This window comes from Lolium perenne, chromosome 1 (assembly GCF_019359855.2).
Source record: "Lolium perenne isolate Kyuss_39 chromosome 1, Kyuss_2.0, whole genome shotgun sequence".
NCBI lineage: Eukaryota > Viridiplantae > Streptophyta > Magnoliopsida > Poales > Poaceae > Lolium > Lolium perenne.
Genome location: NC_067244.2, coordinates 212,053,186 through 212,076,593, shown reverse-complemented (window position 1 = coordinate 212,076,593; position 23,408 = coordinate 212,053,186). Strand labels below are relative to the sequence as shown.

Sequence of the window (23,408 nt, the reverse complement as noted above, 5' to 3'; positions counted from 1 at the left end):
AACTACTGTGTGCGATGTTTTGCATAAAACATAACATTGGGCTATGCTAAGGGCGAGTGAAAAGAGCTTAAATCACACTACCAAATTATACTAAATGTATGTTGCATTATATCAGTATCCTTTAACACACGGTGCCATTTTAATCATGCAATAGCGTGCTCTATACTACTAGCCTAAGCTAATTAGAACATATATCATGTTTTTTTTGCCTATATTCTAGTTTTGAGCATATGCTAACTGATAACTTGGTAAATGATGTATTTTTTATTTTTTATTGTTCAACTATGAATTGATACAAATGGAACATGTAAGATTGTGCCAATGTTATATCATAGAGTCACCTTCCAATTTGGCTATCATGTGCTCGTACTCCATATACTTGCAGGGAGTACTGGCATTATATTGGAAAATGGACATGGGTCGCTAGACGAGCCATCATTTTCAAGTATATAGTACAAGACTATGTACAAGCTTGAAGTATTGTGGAGTACCACAAATACCTATAACACTCACACAAGTTGGTACTAGCTTCATACTTTTGGGAATCTACTCTTACAAAGTTCACATAGATTAAGGTATCATGTCACACAATTGAGTACCCTCAGTACTTCTACAACAATCGGACACCTATAATCAAAGTGGGTCACCAGAAATCCAACGACTGAACATAGCGAATCCTCTCTCTGGCTGGTCCTCTGGTGCATTGTGTCCACCGCCCTATATTTAAATTATGCGGTGTTAGGAGCAACATCTGATTGGAAATGTAAAATTCCATTTATATATAGAAATCTTATGTTTTCAACTGTAAAATGACAAGTGCCAAACTCGATGGTATGTGACAATTGTGGATGTCATGTGGTGATGATTTATACACATTGAAATTGCAGATATCTTAAAATGATACTAGAGGTGATATATATTACCTTTATAGTAGCGAACGTCAGGTTATTTTTGTATGTTATGGAGAATCTGCATACACATTACATTTGAAAAAGTAAGGAATTTTGCAGAAGTTTATACACGCGAATCATTATATAGAAACAAACAATTGAAATTAAAATAATTATGTATTTTGTACAAAACCTTACCCAGCAGACTGTCCATCAAGATGCCATGCCCTCCATTCATCCAAAACGGGGAAGTTGAGTGACCGCACCCAAGATTGTGTACCCAAAAATGGTACCAAAGCATCATGGTCTCCACTGTACAAGGGAACTAGATTAGATGTTAGAGAACTTAAATATGACAACTTGATAGTTGGAGATCGACATGAGAACAACTCTTGATAAGTCGCACTTCGTATGGTTAATACGGAACATTTCCACGATAATATACAATTTTTATAGCACATAATTTTTCACCTCAGGAGTATTTACCTATATACCAAGACACGATAACCTTTTGATGTCACATTACGGTGATACTTTATGCTACTCATGATGTCTGGAGAATAAGGTAGACTATTTTGATCGCACATCACCCATTCGTCCTTGCTCCCCTAAGTTAAAAGAATATAGATGTATGACAACATGATTAAAAAGTGTCTTTAAATCAAGAGTATGAATCAAAATAAATTATCAAGGAATACACATTGTAATTTACCTTTTTGATTCCAAGTGATTCCCTAGTGATGTTCAGGTTTGCCCAATAATATGACAGGTATTTAGCATAACCCTGCTGATGAAACACTTAATCCATTAATACATAGTTTATATGATATAGAATCACAATTATCAAGTATTTTGGAAAACCACATTTTAACAGTGTCATTACTGGTCAACGTCTTGTCTTAATGAAACCTAATACGCCATGCAGATTGGAATGAAGGCTGTGTGCAGGAAGAAAATACAATAGAAAAAAGGAAAGATAATGCTTGATCTTCCCACAAAAAACAAAAACAAGCTGACACTAATTTGGTGGACAATACTTTTCAAAGTGTATTATGTCACACATGAGGACTTCAGTTTTTCATCGGTGGACGAGATTAAGATGAACTTACTTGACAATCCATTGGAGGGCGAAGTGGTGGATGTTTGGCTACTCTAGTTTCCTCCGTTAGGATCTTCCTTTCAGTGGTCAGGTCAATATGTCCAATAGACACATTTGTGCACTTTTTATACAAAATGTGTCTCTCGTCAATTTCATCATACAGCTGTCAGGAAACATTAGTTAGTAGCTTCAATAGAATAATGAACTATTAAGAGGTGAGCTGGAATCATATAAGATAACCTAGTTGTTCTAGAAAATCACTAGGAAATAGCATATTCTAAAAAAAGCATACAATATATGTATTTTTCACAAAATTTAATACACAAATAAAGCAAGGAGAAGTTGAAGTCGTTTTATCCTTACGCCGTTGAATATTCTTAGATCTTGAGCACAAAGTATGCTCCTGGGTTTGGTACGATCCTCCCCTTGGCAGTTCTCCATTATCGACTTAAGATAATTCACATGCAAAGCACATGGACATGGAGTTAAGTAACCTCATATGGGGAAATATTTAGTAGTTAACTGCAGGATAGTAAGCGATTGATGAATAGCTGGAGTTGTGTCTAAGTAAACACCTCGTATAGTTGATCTGGAATTATTCCGACTCCATGCAGATATGGCACTTTAGAGTCATCATCAATACTTTCACCTGTACTCGGATTACCTACTACATAGCCCTGATCATATTTTGATTTTTGATCATAACACAAATAGGGTTAGATTTGGGTTTTATCAGTCAGTTGTTTGTAGCAGAAATGTGAGTAACTGAATGAATAATTGTGTCAATATTGGGTACCTTCAGATTAACTATGGGCTTTATTCCAGCTTCAATATCTGAAAATAGCAATGTGTGAAGTATGAATAGACTATCCTATATTAAGAGCACCTAAAATGAGTGAATGTTGAGATAGTAGGGCTCCACCTTCTGATATTATCTGCGCGAGGAATGGAACGATCTTTCCCGAGCGCGACGATCCTCCGACATAAAAAGGATTTGCAAGGTAATCTGGGTGCTCGGTGAACCACTGGTCCAAAAGACATGCAAAAGAAAAACTAAGCAATCGACGGGAGCTATGTCCTTTTCTGGTATGTATCAAAGAAGTTTAACGTACCTTGGTGAGAAACGTTTTGACCTGCAACGTAGAAGAGACATCTCCAACATCATAGCCTTTGGGGTTACGGGAGAACGAAAAACCGGCGCCGACGGGCGAATCAAGGAACAAAACACTCGCAGCCTTTGTCCAAGAGTAGGGATGGTACTGTAGGCGCGGTATGATGGTTCCATCATACGGCTCAATGATGAATTTCAACGGGCCTGCACACAAAAAATGGCATTACTCAACCCAACCACGCACACAAAATAGAGGTTCAGACAACTAAAAGTAGACGTGCCAACCAATGTGTCGACAAGTAAAGGTAGTACCGTGACGGTAGGAGACTTGAAATTTGTATTGCAACTGGTGTCGATTATATATGTGTATGTGGTAAAGTATGTGGAGGGGTTATTAGCTATCTGAGTCAGACATTCGATGCGAGAGAATTAGGGGTTCCTATGTAATGACTAGATAAATGGGGATTCATCACAAAAATTACTACTTCCTCCGTCTCAGTTTAACAAGTGTGCACGTAGTTTAAGATAAAATTTAACCATTAGTTTGGTCAATAAAATATAAATTGTATGTCTACAAAATTTATACCATTAGATTCGTATTTAAAAAGGTTTCACATAATATAATTTTTTAACATATATTTCATATTTTATTAACCAAAATAATGGTCAAAGCAAATTTGGATTACGTGCGCGCATGTTAAACCGAGATGGAGGAAGTAGTTTGGCTCATTATTGTCGCAATAATGGCCTACTTCTTCACATTCACCGTGCAATGCATGCAGAATTATCGCTTGATAGACCTAATACCTTGGTGTGGTAACTAAAATAGATAAGGAAAAACTCATAGCTAGGCTCTATTAGTAGGCGCTTGTGGCGGGGTGATCCGATTCCTTCCGGCCGTAGTGCTGGTAGTCGAGATACGGCTCATCGTCTTGGCAGGTTAGTTTGCTGATTGCGTAGTTCATGGGTTGAGTAATGCCTTAAGGATATAGACATTGATCGCTGAACCTCGTTAAGGAACATCATCCACTCTCTGCTATGGTGTACTGGCTTATAAGTTCTACCATTCGCTTATACCTATCTCGAGCAGCAACGCTTGGAGGACGGTGCAGCGGTCGCCGCCGGGGATGAAAAGTAGGAGCGGGTCACGACGCGGGTCGCCCTCTGACTCGATGAAGTAGTAGAACAGCTCCGCTCCATTCTCCTCGTCGACGGTCACGTACCTGCCAACAAGCGCATGCAAGAAGGCGGTGATCGAGTGATCACCATGGATCAAAGAAGGTGCATATATATATGATGCATCCGTGCATGCATACCCGGTCTCGAGGCGGAACGGGAGCTTGCCGTCGAAGCCTGGAAGGCTGTCGACCAGCGTCGGAGCCGCGTCGCCGGAGCGGCTTGCCAGAGCAGAGAAGAAGAAGAGGACGAAAACTAGGCGTAGGGGCTGAGACACCTGCAATTGCGCCGCCATGCTTAGCTAGCTTCCCGATGAGTATTTCGAGCAAAGCCACGCGAGACGTTATATATATATGGCAGCTGGATCGGAACTGGAATCATATCGGATCGATCGGCGATCAGATCAGATCAACAAGTGAGACGACTTTCGTGGGCATCTCTATCTTGCGGCGTCAGCATTCATTCATGTTTGACAAACAAAAATACTACGCAATGTCTCCTGGTTGCTTCACCACGCGCGCGTCGGCATGGCCTTGGCAGTCCCAGGAATCCAGGATGTGCTTTGCATGCCTCCGCAAATCAATTGAGCATATTTTTTTGGCCTTATGACTACTAGTTAACCAAGTTTGCATCAGAGACTTTATACCGTCCGGGTCCAGCTTTGGTGTGTGCATGGCCAGGTTAGCATATGTGTGTAGTAGGTTATAGCAGGGGCGGAGCTTCGAGTAGGGCAAGGTAGGACAATATAGGACAATCGCCTTACCTTGATTTTTGGCCAAACATTCCGGAGAAAGGGACTCTATGAGAAAGTTGTACCTGTTTTTTTTTAACACTTGCAAAGTCAATTTTGAACCGAAAATACATACTAGGTCTAGGCTAGTCGGAAACCAACTCTTTCTCTTTGCAATATCTATTTTTTTTCAATCTGACAAAAACCAACTCAACACAACATCCTAGGTGGGGTATTTAAGGAGGACTTGAGTTGGTTTCGACACATGTGTGGAGGCGGTGTTCAACTACAAACACCATGTTATGTTGATCTTCCTTTTGTTGTTGCTCTTCTATGATGATGATGATGATGATGATGATGATGATGATGATGATGATGTAGAAACTCATGACGTTGAGCTAAAAACATTGAAGAATATGTATATTTTCTGCCAGGGGTTGTATCCCTAGCATAATTAGTAATCAGATTGCATGGGATGCACCTCGTACTAAAGTAGTATGTTAGTTGTAGACATGCATTTGTTAATTATGTAGTTCAGATATTAGTTATTGTTCACTGTGTGTATGCTGGTATGGTAGCCTCCCCTACTTTGAAAGAGGTGAGCTACAGATAGCAACAATCTAGCAACCAAACTTAGCCTCAAAGGGAAACTGCGGGCAAGCAAACAAACATGCATCTAGGTAGCCAGTGAACAATGTAAGCCACACAAAAAAAGCGAGAACATGGCCAAAAGGTCGTTTTCCTGTGGCCTTGCCCCCGAGAGCGCAAAAATTTACCCAATCAACCAATCACGCCACATGTGATCCACGAACGGAACAAACAACGATAGAGTTTCTCACAACGACGTCTTAGAGCATCTTAGCCATCTTCACCTGCGCTCCCAATAGATGTCATGTAGTATCTATTAATGTATTTGTGGTCACTGAATTTATAGTTGCACTTAGAAGCATGGCTTCATCAAGTCTCGCAAAGATATTGTTCAGTACAAAAATATGCCCCATAGCAAGCTTTTTTTTTGGACGGCACAATACAAAAGTACTTGCAATCTTTATTTTTGTTGCCCGGTGGATATGATTTCTCAGCGGCAAACAAGGGGCGGATATATATACATAGTAAACTCCTTACTGGTATATAAGAGTGTCATAGTAGGTTACTGGAAAACTCGACGCTTTGTAATGCCGTGGTAGATGGAATGGAGGAAGTAATAATTGTTCCATCCATTGCGAGCAACGCTAAAAGTGGGTACAAATCTGGAGAATGATCAAGCACGTCCCGCTGACATATCAGATGTTAAAATGGGAACAAATCTGGCGGATCCTCAAGGGCATTTTGTTCTAAGGCTCGAAAAATGGGGGGGCTAAGTGTAAACAGAATAAGTTGGTTTTGGTCTGCTGTTGTTGCTTGGTCTCTGGGAGTCTGGGGTTACTAGAAATAAAAGAGTTCTTCAAAATAAAGCGTTCTTTAACCCCGTGCATCCACTTTACATAGCTTTGTCTTTTATGTTGCAGTGGAATCCATTGATCGCGCATAACCGTGTAGCATAACCGTGTAGCTGTAGCGGAGGAAATTCTGCTTAAATTCGACGGCAAATTCAGGAGCTGTTGCAAGAGCTGTAGAAGAGCTGGTGTTGGCTGATGTTGTCTTGAAGTGCTGCTCTTGTTTTCTCTTTTCCTACTATAGGTGTATCGATCTGGAGGGTGGTTCCTTGTGATCTGGCTGTGTGCTGAACCTAGCTTATTTCCTATCTGTAATGCTGCAGGTGATCGACACTTTGATTAAAACCTTTTTTCTTTTCTTTTTGTAAGACATTATAAGCTCCAATATAAGCTGGGACCCTGGGTCTTCTTTCAAAACAAAAATGCCCACGATTACCAAGTTGACATCCCTTTCCCAAATTGAGGTGCAGCATCATTTTTTCTTATTTGGGGAATTCGATGATCTCAAGCCATCCGTTTAGAATGGGAACACAAGAATCAGCTAATATCTCACACAGCCATATGGTTGCACGATGATAAAACATGGTTCGGATGGTGCTCTATCTAGTGCTATCAGTCTACTGCCTACAGCTTGCAAAGAAAGAAAAAATAACACCTAGCTAAGCTGCTTGGGGATTCTCAGCCTCTGGAAAACCCTGAACGCCCTTTCCTCTGTAGGAACTCCGGAATCTGCAGCTTTGGGCCTTCATCCTGGGAGGACGAAGAAAACCGAGTGTTGCGACCACGGTTGTTGTCACCTCCAGCCTGAGCATCCCGAAATTGCATCAGAATACCAGAGCAGAAATGAGCAGAAAGTGGTTCAATGATGCAAAATGATGTACCTGCGCAGGTCGGCCTTCGCCTTCCTCCTGGCGCTTGAATCCAGTTGCAATCAAAGTTATGCTCACCTGGACAGAGACATCGTGTTATCGGCATGTCCAAGGGCATGCCTTTTCCAGGGAGGGTTTCGATGACCATTTAATGTAAAATATGGTTTACATGATAAAAGTAATAGTGGTTTTTATGCATCTCCGTGCATTAGCACACCGTACTCATGTGCATATAACTATGCTGACAGAAAAAAGGGGGGAGGAGGATTTGGAACTTACCTGGCCAGTGTATGATGGGTCTATAACAGAGCCAAAAATTAGATTTGCACCAGGATCAACAAGATCATATATCACTTCAGCTGCTGCATTCACCTAAAATAGGATGACCAGTTTGGGTTCAGGCCAAATGTAATTCAAAGAAACCATTTGACAATTTAGTGATAATCCAACTCATCGTTATAGAGCTATAAGCCCAGAAACAGAAATCAGGACATCTAAATTATCTTAGCTGTCCAAGTTACCCACAAAAAAAAAGGATTTGCTTTGCCTCCTTATTATGATCATCAGATCTGAAGTTATAAACAAAAAATGCATAAATTGTGCAAGCCATTCTATCTAGCTAAGATCATGTACATGGTACCTCTGTCAATGTTAGGTCAGTCCCTCCAGTGATATTCCACACGATTCCTGTTGCTCTTTCAATACCAATGTCAAGTAGAGGGGACTGTATCGCATTGAGTGCAGCATCTCTTGCTCGTGTCTTACCTGTAAACAGGCCAACAGAAAAGGCAGGTAAAAAAGGGGGAGGGGAAGAGGTTGGTGTGATTCTGTGCATGCTCTAATAATTGAAAATGCAAACTCAATGTGATAGGAATTAATATATCTGCATTAGACCACACCATGTCTAACAATGTGCAATACACCTTTACTGTTGTATAAATGAACCTGTGGCTGGTTACGTACTTTAGATGAATAGAATTAACAGATTCAAACTACATTCCACTTATGTTAATAGCACAATGTCCTTCAAGTCTCATAAACAAGCATTCGTATTACATGAACGCAGAGATATGCATGAATTATTTGATGGTAAACAAATAGGGTCCCCTGAAATTTAACCTGTTGCTGTCCCAATCCCCATCAAGGATGAACCTGCATCTGACATAACCGATCGTACATCAGCGAAGTCAACGTTGACCAAACCTGGCACCTGCAAGCAAAAAAGGCAACAAATCACGTGTTTAGATGCAAATATCAGGTGACTGTAGTCTGGGCGAATATGTTGATAAGCATAGGCTGAAAATGTATGAACTTTTGGACTCATTACTTGGCATTACAAATGGCATGAAAAGCAGACAGGAATCGAGGAACTAGGTGCAGTAGTAAGGAAATGGCATGACAAGGAGATTGAAGATTCATAAAAATTATAGCTAGCAAGAATCAAGGACATAACTGCGAATGAACAATCACATTCTACTTTTATTTTGTTGCAGCTAACCGGATATGTATAGTGGCCAAAATTAAGAAACAGTGTTGTAGTTTAGATAGTTTTAGGAGCGTCAATTTTGGCCTACAATTATACAATGTTATAGTTTGGATATAACATATGTGCATCAGGAAAGAACTAAGAATCAGGACAAAAAACAATTCAAACTCGCGGTGTGGTGAAAGTGATGCTTTTGAAAGACAAAATGGTTCACAGGGATATGGTCATGGGAACTTGTTAATCCATATTTGCCTGATTGTGTAACTATAAACCACACTTTTGTTTTCTGAAGACATCACATATGCCACTAATCCTACTCGACAATCGTAAAATAGCTAATGTAGCATATTGTCTTACAGTGATGATATCTGAGATTCCACGGACACCTTGCCGGAGAATATCATCTGCCAAATTGAATGCTTCTGTCACAGGAGTATTTGGAGAAACAGCAGTGAGTAACTTGTCATTTGGGATTACAATCAGTGTATCAACATTGCTTCTCAAGGCTGCAATTCCTTCTTGTGCCTGAAGTGCCCGCCTTCTTCCCTCAAATGAAAATGGAGTTGTCACAATTCCAACAGTTAATATGCCCATAGACTTTGCGATCCCTGCTATAACGGGTGCCCCGCCAGTGCCTGTTCCCCCTCCCATTCCAGCCTGCAAAATGATTCTAAGGGTTCAGAAGCAGCCAGTGGAGCATAGAGATTAGCACAATCCTTCCAATCAAGCACACACATGATATATCTGTGTAAATTCAGTTATAACCTAACATATCTATCTGCAATATCATTGCTCCCATGTAAGATCAATTCATGATGTGTTAAATATATGTGTAACTAAATGACAAGACAAGTGTGCTATTGACTAATTATACATCAACTAAGCAACAGTCACGATATGCACGAGCAGCAGGACTTACCGTCACAAAAACCATATCAGCTCCAGCGACTGCCTGTTCCACCAACTCCTGGCTTTCCTTGGCTGCATTCATACCAATTTCCGGGTTCCCACCAGCACCAAGACCTCTTGTCAGTTCCTGCCCGATGGGTAACCTATTTGCCGGATCAATGGGGGACATCCTCATAGCCTGGAAATCAGTGTTCACGATCCAGAATTCCACCCCCTTCATGGAGCTCTCAATCATCCTGTTCACAGCATTGGAGCCGGCACCCCCAACGCCAATGACTTTAATCCGGGGCTCGTTGTAGCGGTAGGAGATAGGAGTGTTGTCTCGTGAGGTTTCGGTGGCCTTTCCGATACCCAGGTCCTTGCTCGGGGCAGCAACCGCACCATTTTCCTCTCCATACAGCATCGAGATCTCGGGGTGGAGGTCGTACATGGTTTCCTTGGCGGTGCGCCGTGGCCCAGGCTGACGCGGGTTCGCCGAGCACCCGAATCGACCAGGGCAGCCGGAAGACCGCATCTTTCTCTGGAAGTGCGTCGCACTGACACCAAGAAATGGCTTCCCGGCCAGCGGCGGATCCAGATGGTGCACCGGGTGGTGTGCACTGGCACACCCAAGACCAGTGGAGAAGCTCATACCTCAAAACCAATGTCGGAGATCGAGAACTGGGTGGAGACTGCGGGGATGCGTCGAGGTGGAGCGGGAACGGCGATGGAGGCGGCGCGCTTGAGAGGCGGACGGGGCGGCGGTAGGCCGGCAGCTCTAGGGCACGAGCCGCCTTTGGGTCGGCCGAGCAAAGGTGATGGTGGGGACTGGGGAGGAAAATCTTATTTTTCGTTTTTAGCAAATGGACTGGCGATGGGATTTGATGGTTCAGATTCGTTGGCTGCGTGGATGGATAGCGCAGATTTGATACTGCTCCCTCCGATTTATTTTGCCTGTCACTAGCAAGAGAAACTATGTTCACCGAGTCAACAGAAATGGATGACTTTAACAATCAAAAAAAAAGAAATGGATGACTTAAAAATCAAGTCCCATGTTTAAAAAGTGCTTTCAGTATAGGAAATTGGAAATCCAATTCAATTGTCGGGTCCATATGAACTTATTGTCTGAAATACATATTTTACAATGATGAAACAAATTAAAAATATTGTATGTATATCCGCACATTTTGTGTTCACACACAATATTTCGAGAAAAATGAATATATTTATGTCCCATGTAAACAAGATAAATTTAAATATTTTGACATGACTATTCACCAGATATTTTCATCTTTTTTTAACACAAAGCACATAAAAATGGGATAGAGATTTGGTGCACATGAACACCGGTGATTAATTTTTAGAAAAGTAATTAAAATTATATTTCTAAGTTTTAGAAAAATCTGAAAATAAATCATGATGTAGTCAGTATTGTATCCCACAAACGTGTAAATTTTCAACTGGAAATAATGTGTATTTTAGGCTGCACAAAAATAATAAATATGTGAATCTGAGTATAGTGATTCAAATCTCCAAAGAAATTCATACTTTGTCATTTTTCTGTAGCTCAGTAAACAAAACATTTGTAATTGAGATTTTATATGTTAGTGGAATTCATCATTAGCTACTTTTAGAATTTTTTTACATAATTTTTTGAAATATACAAATAAATTTTTTGAATTTTTTTAAATACAATGAGAACACTGGAGTCCATGATCTAAACGGACTTTTCGCATAAAGATGTTCCTTTTCCCCAAAACATGTACATGAATATATAATATCCAGATGTAAACGCCATTTTTTAAAACATTTCAAGATTTCTATTTTTATGTATTTTATAGAATAAATTCATATGCACCTGTGAGCCGGAGCACCATCTTCAAATTATCTCCTCTATAAAATCCTAGTCGCCATCTGCTAGATACAATTTCCACTCCATTCCATCTACGGTCCTTTTCGTACTTTGCATGTGTCTCTGGAATTCAAAAAATCGAAGATGAAGCGTGAAGTCGATTCATGATTTAGAAAATGGTTCTGCTGATTTTATTGAAGGAAATTTGAATTAAAAGTGTACAACGACTCGCCCATCAACTGATATTATCAAATGACAAAATCACTGTTCACATAGAAATTCGGGAGTATAATTTACACTAGTATCGGAAATACACGTACACTAGCGTGTGGGTACACTTCAATTTAAACTTTTTTGGTTGAAACTTAGTGCGGAATCTACTTTAGAAAACCTGTTGCAAAGAAAAAAAATGGTGAAAATGGTTTGTAATTCAAACAAATGGTTCAAAGATATTTGGCTTCGAATTTTGAATCCCAATACATCCAACCACCTGTTTTGGGAGAGAAAAATCCACCATATTTACTCACCGTGACATTCTATTTGAAAACTTGTATGTCGATGTATGTAGGCCTACGAAGACGAGTACCATAAGTATGTCAAGAGGATATAGCTTCCTTCTCCACCATACATGAAACCATCATCCCAAGAACAAGAAAAACACCATCACCCAATGAATTTACGAGCCTCGGTAATTAACCACCCACCTTACTGAGGACATGCATCATGCTTCTCTATTTTTGGATATAAGGACACCGACGAGCATCATGAGGAATACACCCCTAGACCTGCTCGCAACATGCCTGAAGACACCACAATTCCCCTACCCCGTGCTTAATTGAAGGACTGTCTCCACCACTGTAGGGAGTCGAAGCGTCGAACTATAATCGACTCTTGAGCAATCCACCAAATTTGATAAAGGGAGGGATGAACCCTCAACGTGCTCTCGTTGAAACTAGAGCCAACGTTAGAGCCAACGCATCATGGCGAAGCGGGAAAAACCTTACTTCGAGGAGACAAAGCTGGTGCCACCTTGCCATCCTCACTAAGACAACCTAACCTAGAAAGAAATAGGAGCTTCTCCCACCCATAGGCATGCAACCAAAATCTGTCGCATCTCTGAAGGCATCGAGGGCCTCCAGATTCAGGGCAGATCAATAAACACACACATGGGAGGTGATACGTTGCAAACGTATCTATAATTTTTGATGCTCCATGCTTGTTTTACACCAATTGATATATGTTTTATTTACACTTTGTGGCACTTTTATACATTTTCCGGCACTAACCTATTGACAAGATGCACAGTGTCAGTTCCATGTTTTCTGCTATTTTGTATTTCAGAAAAGTTGTACAGGAAATATTCTCGGAATTGGACGAAACAAAAGCCAAAGTTCCTGTTTTTCCCGAAACGAAGACGGAGTCCAGAGAAGAGACGGGGGAGGGCCACAGGGTGGCCAGACCCATGCCTACGCACGGCCTGGCCTTGGCCCGCGCCTAGGGGTGGTCTGGGGCCACCAGGCCTCCACCGACCTTGCCCTTCCGCCTATATAAAGCTCCCGACGCAAAAACCCTAAAGATACCACGAAAAGTTCCGTAGCTCCGCTGCCATCGCAGACAAGATCCGGGGACAAAAGTCTCTGTCCCGGCACCCTGCCGGGACGGGGAATTGCCCCCGGAGCCATCACCATCGACTCCACCGCCATCTCCATCGCCGTTGCTGACTCCCACGATGAGGAGTGAGTAGTTCTCCCTCGGGGCTGAGGGCTCTACCAGTAGCTATGTGGTTTATCTCTCTCTCCCATGGTGTGATCTTTATGTTACCATGAGCTTTGTAATCTAGATGTCGTTATGCTATTCAAGTGGAACTTACTTATGTGATCTCCGGAGACTCCTTGTCTCACGCGTGTAAAGGTGGAGTGTGTGCACTGTGTGGGTCTCTTAGGCTATATTTCACAAATACTTGTTCACTAAATTATGATTTGAGTTGGATGTCTCTATGAAATTGTGGTGTGTTAGTACCTCCTATGAATGCTCAAAGTGCAGCGCGGGGTGTTCATTAGTACTTGGGAATACATCTTTAAGGTTTGCTTTTGCAGCCCTACACGGTGAATTAGTGTCCGTTATCCAACCGGAGAGTAATTCAGAGTAGCATAAAGTGAAGTGCTTATATTTATATTCCTTTATGATATCATTGTTGAGAGTGACCACTAGTGAAAGTATGATCCCTAGGCATTGTTTCCAAGTATCAAATCACCGTTTATTTACTGTTTTATTGCATGTTTACTTGCTGCCATATTTATTTTAGATTGTTATTACCACTCATATTCATCCATATCACTTGCATTTTACTATCTCTTTGCCGAACTAGTGCACCTATACATCTGACAAATGTAATGGGTGTGTTGAGGACACAAGAGACTTCTTGTATCGTAATTGCAGGGTTGCTTGAGAGGGATACCTTTGACCTCCACCTCCCTGAGTTCGACAAACCTTGGGTGATCCACTTAAGGAAAATTTGCTGTTGTTCTACAAACATCTGCACTTGGAGGCCCAACACTGTCTACAAGAATAGAAGCGTATGTAGACATCAGGAGGGCACACCTCTAGATCACCTCCAACGACTCTCCTAGGCCTCCTAGCGGATAGGGTTTGTGAAGGAGGAGAAGGCTCCTCGCTATGATGTATATCAAACATTGATGACTGCAAGAACACGGATCAGTTGTAGTGATACGTCCATTTTGCATCACTATTTTATATCATAATTTACTGTTATTCATTGATATATTTCATATTTAGAGATGATACTTATGCTATTTCACCTATTTTGCATGTTTCATGATTATTGGAGAATTACTCACCGGAGTCAGAATTCTGCTGGAAAAAGCACTGTCAGGATACAATATTTCTGAAGATCAACAATTGACGGAAATATACTGAAGCTCCTATTTTTCCAGATGACAGAGCCATCCAGAAGGGGAGGCCGAGGAGGGCCGCCATGGGCCCTCCCCATAGGCCGGCGCGGCCACCAGGGCTGGCGCGCCGCCATGTGGGGAGGGGGCCCACGACCCCCCTCGGCCATCGCCCTTTCGCGTACTTCATCTCCCGAAAACCCTAAGGTGCGGGGGATCATCGAGGATAGTCGCAGCCGCCTCCTCGGGGCGGAAAAACACCAGAGAGAAAAGAGCTCTCCGGCAAGCTGAAATCTGCCGGGGAAATTCCCTCCTGGAGGGGGAAATCGTCGCCATCGTCACCGTCATCGAGCTGGACTTCATTGGGATCATCATCATCATCTCCACCACCGACACCATCATCTCCACCGCTGCACCTCGTCTCCGCTGTAACATCTAGGGTTGAATCTTGATTATTTCATAGGGGAAACTCTCCCGGTGTTGATTACTCCTTGTAATTGATGCTATTGAGTGAAACCATTGAATCAAGGTTTATGTTTAGATTGTTATTCATCATCATATCACCTCTGATCATGTTCCATATGATGTCTTTTGAGTAGTTCGTTTAGTTCTTGAGGACATGGGTGAAGTCTAAATGTTAGTAGTGAACTATGTTGAGTAATATTTAATGGTTTGATATTTAAGTTGTGGTGTTATTTTTCTAGTGGTGTCATGTGAACGTCGACTACATGATACTTCACCTTTATGGGCCTAGGGGAATGCATCTTGTATTCGTTTGCTAATTGTGGGGTTGTCGGAGTGACAGCAACCTTAACCCCCGTTGGTATATCGATGCATGAGGGATAGCAGGATCTCAGTGTTTAAGGCTGTGGTTAGATTTATCTTAATTGCTTTCTTGTATTTGCGGATGCTTGCAAGGGGTTTAATCACAAGTATGTATTAGTCCTAGGAAGGGCAGTGCATTAGCATAGGTTTGATGGCGCGTAAAGCACACGCCCGTTGGGAACCCCAAGAGGAAGGTGTGATGCGTACAGCGACAAGTTTTTCCCTCAGTAAGAAACCAAGGTCATCGAACCAGTAGGAGTCAAGAAGCACATTGAAGGTTGATGGCGGCGGAGTGTAGTGCGGCGCAACACCAGGGATTCCGGCGCCAACGTGGAACCTGCACAACACAACCAAAGTACTTTGCCCCAACTTAACAGTGAGGTTGTCAATCTCACCGGCTTGCTGTAACAAATGATTAGATGTATAGTGTGGATGATGATGTTTGCAGAAAACTGTAGAACGAGTATTGCAGTAGATTGTTATGATGAGTAGTGTGAGTATTTGATGTAAAGAATGGACCGGGGTCCACAGTTCACTAGTGGTGTCTCTCCCATAAGATAAATAGCATGTTGGGTGAACAAATTACAGTTGGGCAATTGACAAATAAAGATGGCACGACAATGCACATACATGTTATGATGAGTAGTGTGAGATTTAATTGGGCATTACGACAAAGTACATAGACTGCTATCCAGCATGCATCTATGCCTAAAAAGTCCACCTTCAGGTTATCATCCGAACCCCTTCCAGTATTAAGTTGCAAACAACAGACAATTGCATTAAGTATGGTGCGTAATGTAATCAACAAATACATCCTTGGACATAGCATTGATGTTTTATCCCTAGTGGCAACAGCACATCCACAACCTTAGAACTTTCTATCACTGTCCCAGATTTAATGGAGGCATGAACCCACTATCGAGCATAAATACTCCCTCTTGGAGTTACAAGTAACGACTTGGCCAGAGCCTCTACTAATAATGGAGAGCATGCAAGATCATAACAACACATAGATGATAGATTGATAATCAACATAACATAGCATTCAATATTCATCGGATCCCAACAAACGCAACATGTAGTACTACAAATAGATGATCTTGATCATGTTAGGCAGCTCACAAGATCCAACAATGATAGCACAATTAGGAGAAGACGACCATCTAGCTACTGCTATGGACCCATAGTCCAGGGGTGAACTACTCACACATCACTCCGGAGGCGACCATGGCGGTGAAGAGTCCTCCGGGAGATGATTCCCCTCTCCGGCAGGGTGCCGGAGGCGATCTCCTGAATCCCCCGAGATGGGATTGGCGGCGGTGGCGTCTCTGGAAGGTTTTCCGTATCGTGGCTCTCGGTACTGGGGTATTCGCGACGAAGACTTTAAGTAGGCGGAAGGGCGGAGTCGGAGGGCTGACGAGGGGGCCACACGCTAGGGCCGCGCCGCCCTAGTGTGGCGGCGCCTCGTCGCCCCACTTCATTTCCCTTTCGGTGTTCTGGAAGCTTCGTGGAAAAATAAGCCTTTGGGCGTTGATTTCGTCCAATTCCGAGAATATTTCCTTACTAGGATTTCTGAAACCAAAAACAGCAGAAAACATCAACTGGCTCTTCGGCATCTCGTTAATAGGTTAGTGCCTGAAAATTCATAAATATGACATAAAGTGTGTATAAAACATGTAGGTATTGTCATAAAACAAGCATGGAACATAAGAAATTATCGATACGTTGGAGACGTATCAACATCCCCAAGCTTAGTTCCTGCTCGTCCCGAGTAGGTAAACGATAACAAAGATAATTTCTGAAGTGACATGCTATCATAATCTTGATCAATACTATTGTAAAGCACATGTAGTGAATGCAGCGATTCGAAGCAATGGTAAAGACAATGCGTAAACAACTGAATCATATAGCAAAGACTTTTCATGAATAGTACTTTCGAGACAAGCATCAATAAGTCTTGCATAAGAGTTAACTCATAAAGCAATAAATTCAAAGTAACGGCATTGAAACAACACAAAGGAAGATTAAGTTTCAGCGGTTGCTTTCAACTTGTAACATGTATATCTCATGGATATTGTCAATACATAGTAATATGATGAATGCAAATATGCAAGCATGTAAGAATCAATGCACAGTTAACACAAGTGTTTGCTTCTTAAGATGGAGAGGAGTGGGTAAACTGACTCAACATAAAAGTAGAGAATGGCCCTTCGCAAAGGGAAGCATTGATTGCTATATTTGTGCTAGAGCTTTTATTTTGAAAACATAAAGAGAGCATAAAAGTAAATTTTGAGAGGTGTTTGTTGTTGTCAACGAATGGTAGTGGGTATGATGTCTACGCACACTCCTTTTCTTGTAGACAGTGTTGGGCCTCCAAGAGCAGAGGTTTGTAGAACAGCAGCAAGTTTTCCCTTAAGTGGATCACCCAAGGTTTATCGAACTCAGGGAGGAAGAGGTCAAAGATATCCCTCTCAAGCAACCCTGCAACCACAATACAAGAAGTCTCTTGTGTCCCCAACACACCCAATACACTTGTCAGATGTATAGGTGCACTAGTTCGGCGAAGAGATAGTGAAATACAGGTGGTATGAATATATATGAGCAGTAGTAACGGCACCAGAAAATAGCTTGATGCTACAACTGGCGTGTGGTTGATGGTGGTAATATTGCAGCAAGATGATGCAGTAGAACAGTAAACAAGCGATGATTGCAGTATTTGGGAACAAGGTCTAGGGATCATACTTTCACTAGTGGACACTCTCAACATTGATCACATAACAGAATAAATAAATGCTATAATCTACACTCTCTTGTTGGATGATGAACACCACTAATTGTGTAGGATTACACGAACCCTCAATGCCGGAGTTAACAAGCTCCACAATATTCGATGTTCATGTTTAAATAACCTTAGAGTGCATGATAGATCAACACAACTACACCAAGTACTAACATAGCATGCACACTGTCACCATCACACTATGAAGGAGGCATAGATCACATCAATACTATCATAGCAATAATTAACTTCATAATCTACAAGAGATTACAATCATAGCATATACCAAGTACTTCATGATGCACACACTGTCAACATTACATCATGGAGGAGGAATAGACTACTTTAATAACATCACTAGAGTAGCACATAGATGAATAGTGATACAAAACTCATATGAATCTCAATCATGTAAGGCAGCTCATGAGATCATTGTATTGAAGTACATAGGAGAGAGATTAACCACATAGCTACCGGTACAGCCCTTAGCCTCGACGGAGAACTACTCCCTCCTCATGGGAGACAGCAGCGGTGATGAAGATGGCGGTGGAGATGGTAGCGGTGTCGATGGAGAAGCCTTCCGGGGGCACTTCCCCGTCCCGGCGGCGTGCCGGAACAGAGACTCCTGTCCCCCAGATCTTGGCTTCGCGATGGCGGCGGCTCTGGAAGGTTTCTCGTGCCGTGGCTTTTCCGTATCGATGTTTTAGGTCAGGGACCTTTATATAGGCGAAGAGGCGGAGTCGGAGGGCTGACAAGGCGACGACACAATAGGGGGGCGCGACCCACCCCCTAGCCGCGCCAGCCTGTCATCTGGGGCCCACAGGGCCCTCCTCTGGTGGCTCTCGGGTGTTCTGGAAGCTTCATGCAATTCTAAGATGCTGGGCGTTGATTTCGTCCAATTCCGAGAATATTTCCTTACTAGGATTTCTGAAACCAAAAACAGCAGAAAACAGGAACTGGCACTTCGGCATCTCGTCAATAGGTTAGTTCCGGAAAACGCATAAAAATGATATAAAGTGTGAACAAAACATGTAGGTATTGTCATAAAACAAGCATGGAACATCAGAAATTATAGATACGTTGGAGACGTATCAGCATCCCCAAGCTTAGTTCCTACTCGTCCCGAGTAGGTAAACGGTAACAAAGATAATTTCTGAAGTGACATGCTACCAACATAATCTTGATCATACTATTGTAAAGTATATGAGATGAATGCAGCGATTCAAGACAATGGTAATGCAATGAGTAAACAACTGAATCATATAGCAAAGACTTTTCATGAATAGTACTTTCAAGACAAGCATCAACAAGTCTTGCATAAGAGTTAACTCATAAAGCAATAAATTCATAGTAGAGGTATTGAAGCAACACAAAGGAAGATTAAGTTTCAGCGGTTGCTTTCAACTTGTAACATGTATATCTCATGGATATTGTCAACATAAAGTAATATAATAAGTGCAATATGCAAGTATGTAGGAATCAATGCACAGTTCACACAAGTGTTTGCTTCTTGAGATGGAGAGAAATAGGTGAACTGACTCAACATAAAAGTAGAAGAAAGGCCCTTCGCAGAGGGAAGCATCGATTGCTATATTTGTGCTAGAGCTTTGGTTTTGAAAACAAGAAACAATTTTGTCAACGATAGTAATAAAGCATATGTGTTATGTAAATTATATCCTACAAGTTGCAAGCTTCATGCATAGTATACTAATAGTGCCCGCACCTTGTCCTAATTAGCTCGGATTACATGGATTATCACCACAATACATATGTTTTAGCCAAGTGTCAGAAAGGGGTACCTCTATGCCGTCTGTACAAAGGTCTAAGGAGAAAGCTCGCATTGGATTTCTCGCTTTTGATTATTCTCAACTTAGACATCCATACCGGGACAACATAGACGACAGATAATGGTCTCCTCTTTAATGCTTAAGCATTCATCAACAATTAATTTTCTCATATGAGATTGAGGATATTTGTCCAAAACTGAAACTTCCACCATGGATCATGGCTTTAGTTAGCGGCCCAATGTTCTTCTCTAACAATATGCATGCTCAAATCATTCAACTCATGGTAAATCGCCCTTACTTCAGACAAGACGGACATGCATAGCAACTCACATGATATTCAACAAAGAGTAGTTGATGGCGTCCCTAGGAACATGGTTATCGCTCAACAAGCAACTTATAAGAAATAAAATGCATAAGTACATATTCAATACCACAATAGTTTTTAGGCTATTTGTCCCATGAGCTATATATTGCAAAGATAGAGAATGGAAATTTTAAAGGTAGCACTCAAGCAATTTACTTTGGAATGGCGGAGAAATACCATGTAGTAGGTAGGTATGGTGGACACAAATGGCATAGTGTTTGGCTCAAGGATTTTGGATGCATGAGAAGTATTCCCTCTCGATACAAGATTTAGGCTAGCAAGGTTATTTGAAACAAACACAAGTATGAACCGGTACAGCAAAACTCACATAAAAGACATATTGTAAGCATTATAAGACTCTATACCGTCTTCCTTGTTGTTCAAACCCTTACTAGAAAATATCTAGACTTTAGAGAGACCAATCATGCAAACCAAATTTTAGCAAGCTCTATGTATTTCTTCACTAATAGGTGCAAGGTATATGATGCAAGAGCTTAAACATAATCTATATGAGCACAACAATTGCCAAGTATCAAATTATTCAAGACATCATACCAATTACCACATGTAGCATTTTCTGTTTCCAACCATATAACAATTAATGAAGCAGTTTCAACCTTCACCATGAACACTAAAAGCTAAGAACACATGTGTTCATATGAACCAGCGGAGCGTGTCTCTCTCCCACACAAGCATTTATTCAAACAAAAACAAAAACAAAAACACACAGACGCTCCAAGTAAAGTACATAAGATGTGACCGAATAAAAATATAGTTTCAAGGGAGAAACCTGATAATTTGTCGATGAAGAAGGGGATGCCTTGGGCATCCCCAAGCTTAGATGCTTGAGTCTTCTTGAAATATGCAGGGATGAACCACCGGGGCATCCCCAAGCTTAGAGCTTTCACTCTCCTTGATCATATTGTATCATCTCCCTCTCTTGATCCTTGAAAACTTCCTCCACAACAAACTCAAAACAACTCATTAGAGGGTTAGTGCACAATCAAAATTCGCATGTTCAGAGGTGACATAATCATTCTTAACACTTCTGGACATTGCACAAAGCTACTGAAAGTTAATGGAATAGAAAAATCCATCAAGCATAGCAAAACAGGCAATGCGAAATAAAAGGCAGAATCTGTCAAAACAGAACAGTCCGTAAAGACGAATTTCTAAGAGGCACCAGACTTGCTCAAATGAAAATGCTCAAATTTAATGAAAGTTGCGTACATATCTGAGGATCACTCACGTAAATTGGCATAATTTTCTGAGTTAGCTACAGAGAATTAGGCCCAGATTCGTGACAGCAAGAAATCTGTTTCTGCGCAGTAATCCAAATCTAGTATCAACCTTGCTATCAAAGACTTTACTTGGCACAACAATGCAACAAAACTAAGATAAGGAGAAGTTGCTACAGTAGTAACAACTTCCAAGACTCAAATATAAAACAAAAGTACTGTAGCAAAATAACACATGGGTTATCTCCCAAGAAGTTCTTTCTTTATAGCCATTTAGATTGGCTCAGCAGTTTTAATGATGCACTCGCAAGAAATAGTATTTGAAGCAAAAGAGAGCATCAAGAGGAAAATTCAAAACACATTTAAGCCTAACATGCTTCCTATGCATAGGAATCTTGTAAATAAACAAGTTCATGAAGAGCAAAGTGACAAGCATAGGAAGATAAAACAAGTATAGCTTCAAAAATTTCAGCACATAGAGAGGTGTTTTAGTAACATGAAAATTTCTACAACCATATTTTCCTCTCTCATAATAACTTTCAGTAGCATCATGAGCAACTCAACAATATAACTATCAAATGAAACATTATTATCATGATCTATATGCATAAAATTATTACTCTCCACATAATCATAATCGAGCAAATTCAACAAAGTAGCTATCATTATTATTCTCATCATCAAATATAGGAGGCATATTATAATCATAATCAAATTCATCCTCCATAACAGGCGGCACCAAAAGACTACTATCATTATAATCATCATAAATAGGAGGTAAAGTATCATCAAAGTAAATTTTCTCCTCAATGCTTGGGGGACTAAAAAGATCATGCTCATCAAAACCAGCTTCCCCAAGCTTAGAATTTTCCATATCATTAGCAACAATGGTGTTCAAATTGTTCATACTAATATGTTCCATGGGTTTTTTAATTTTTGCATCAAACCATCCATGTCTTAACTCAGGAAATAGATTAAAAAGCTCCATGTTGCTTTCCATTATGCCTAACTAGTGAAATAAAAACAAGAAACAAAAAGATGCAATTGCAGGATCTAAAGGAAATAGCTTCGAGTACTTACAACGGCGCCGGAAAATAGCTTAGTAGCCGAGATCCGGAGTGTGAGTACCTTTTACCTTTTCTCCCCGGCAACGGCGCCAGAAAATATGCTTGATGTCTACGCACACTCCTTTTCATGTAGACAGTGTTGGGCCTCCAAGAGCAGAGGTTTGTAGAACAGCAGCAAGTTTTCCCTTAAGTGGATCACCCAAGGTTTATCGAACTCATGGAGGAAGAGGTCAAAGATATCCCTCTCAAGCAACCCTGCAACCACAATACAAGAAGTCTCTTGTGTCCCCAACACACCCAATACACTTGTCAGATGTATAGGTGCACTAGTTCGGCGAAGAGATAGTGAAATACAGGTGGTATGAATATATATGAGCAGTAGTAACGACACCAGAAAATAGCTTGATGCTACAACTGGCGTGTGGTTGATGGTGGTAATATTGCGAAGCGATACAGATGCGGTAGAGAACAAGAAACAAGCGATGATTGCAGTATTTGGGAACAAGGCCTAGGGATCATACTTTCACTAGTGGACACTCTCAACATTGATCACATAACAGAATAAATAAATGCTATACTCTACACTCTCTTGTTGGATGATGAACACCACTAATTGTGTAGGATTACACGAACCCTCAATGCCGGAGTTAACAAGCTCCACAATATTCGATGTTCATGTTTAAATAACCTTAGAGTGCATGATAGATCAACACAACTACACCAAGTACTAACATAGCATGCACACTGTCACCATCACACTATGAAGGAGGCATAGATCACATCAATACTATCATAGCAATAATTAACTTCATAATCTACAAGAGATTACAATCATAGCATATACCAAGTACTTCATGATGCACACACTGTCAACATTACATCATGGAGGAGGAATAGACTAC

At 41.1% G+C, this 23,408-nt stretch overlaps 2 protein-coding genes across 3 annotated transcripts; both read right to left on the bottom strand.

Annotated features, from left to right (window-relative positions):
- Positions 1–376: 376 nt before the first annotated feature.
- LOC127323199 (serine carboxypeptidase-like 11) lies at positions 377–4,576 on the bottom strand. Of its 2 annotated transcripts, none has more exons than XM_051351375.2 (13): positions 4,417–4,576; positions 4,178–4,323; positions 3,102–3,304; positions 2,912–3,014; positions 2,786–2,823; positions 2,565–2,666; positions 2,353–2,436; positions 2,000–2,152; positions 1,603–1,677; positions 1,377–1,498; positions 1,089–1,202; positions 924–969; positions 377–717 (listed from the first exon to the last, which is right to left on the bottom strand). In XM_051351375.2, the coding sequence occupies exons 1-13, from the start codon at positions 4,569–4,571 to the stop codon at positions 634–636; spliced, it is 1,425 nt and encodes a 474-aa protein (XP_051207335.1). In that variant the 5' UTR covers positions 4,572–4,576; the 3' UTR covers positions 377–633. The 2 variants fall into 2 exon arrangements, with proteins under 2 accessions (XP_051207335.1, XP_051207342.1); XM_051351382.2 differs by having other exon boundaries at positions 1,603–1,674.
- Positions 4,577–6,901: 2,325 nt separating this feature from the next.
- On the bottom strand, positions 6,902–10,533 carry LOC127323216 (cell division protein FtsZ homolog 2-2, chloroplastic). The gene is made up of 7 exons (XM_051351391.2): positions 9,717–10,533; positions 9,155–9,454; positions 8,431–8,521; positions 7,952–8,076; positions 7,591–7,683; positions 7,324–7,389; positions 6,902–7,246 (listed from the first exon to the last, which is right to left on the bottom strand). The coding sequence occupies exons 1-7, from the start codon at positions 10,335–10,337 to the stop codon at positions 7,121–7,123; spliced, it is 1,422 nt and encodes a 473-aa protein (XP_051207351.1). The 5' UTR covers positions 10,338–10,533; the 3' UTR covers positions 6,902–7,120.
- Between the last annotated feature and the right edge of the window lie 12,875 nt (positions 10,534–23,408).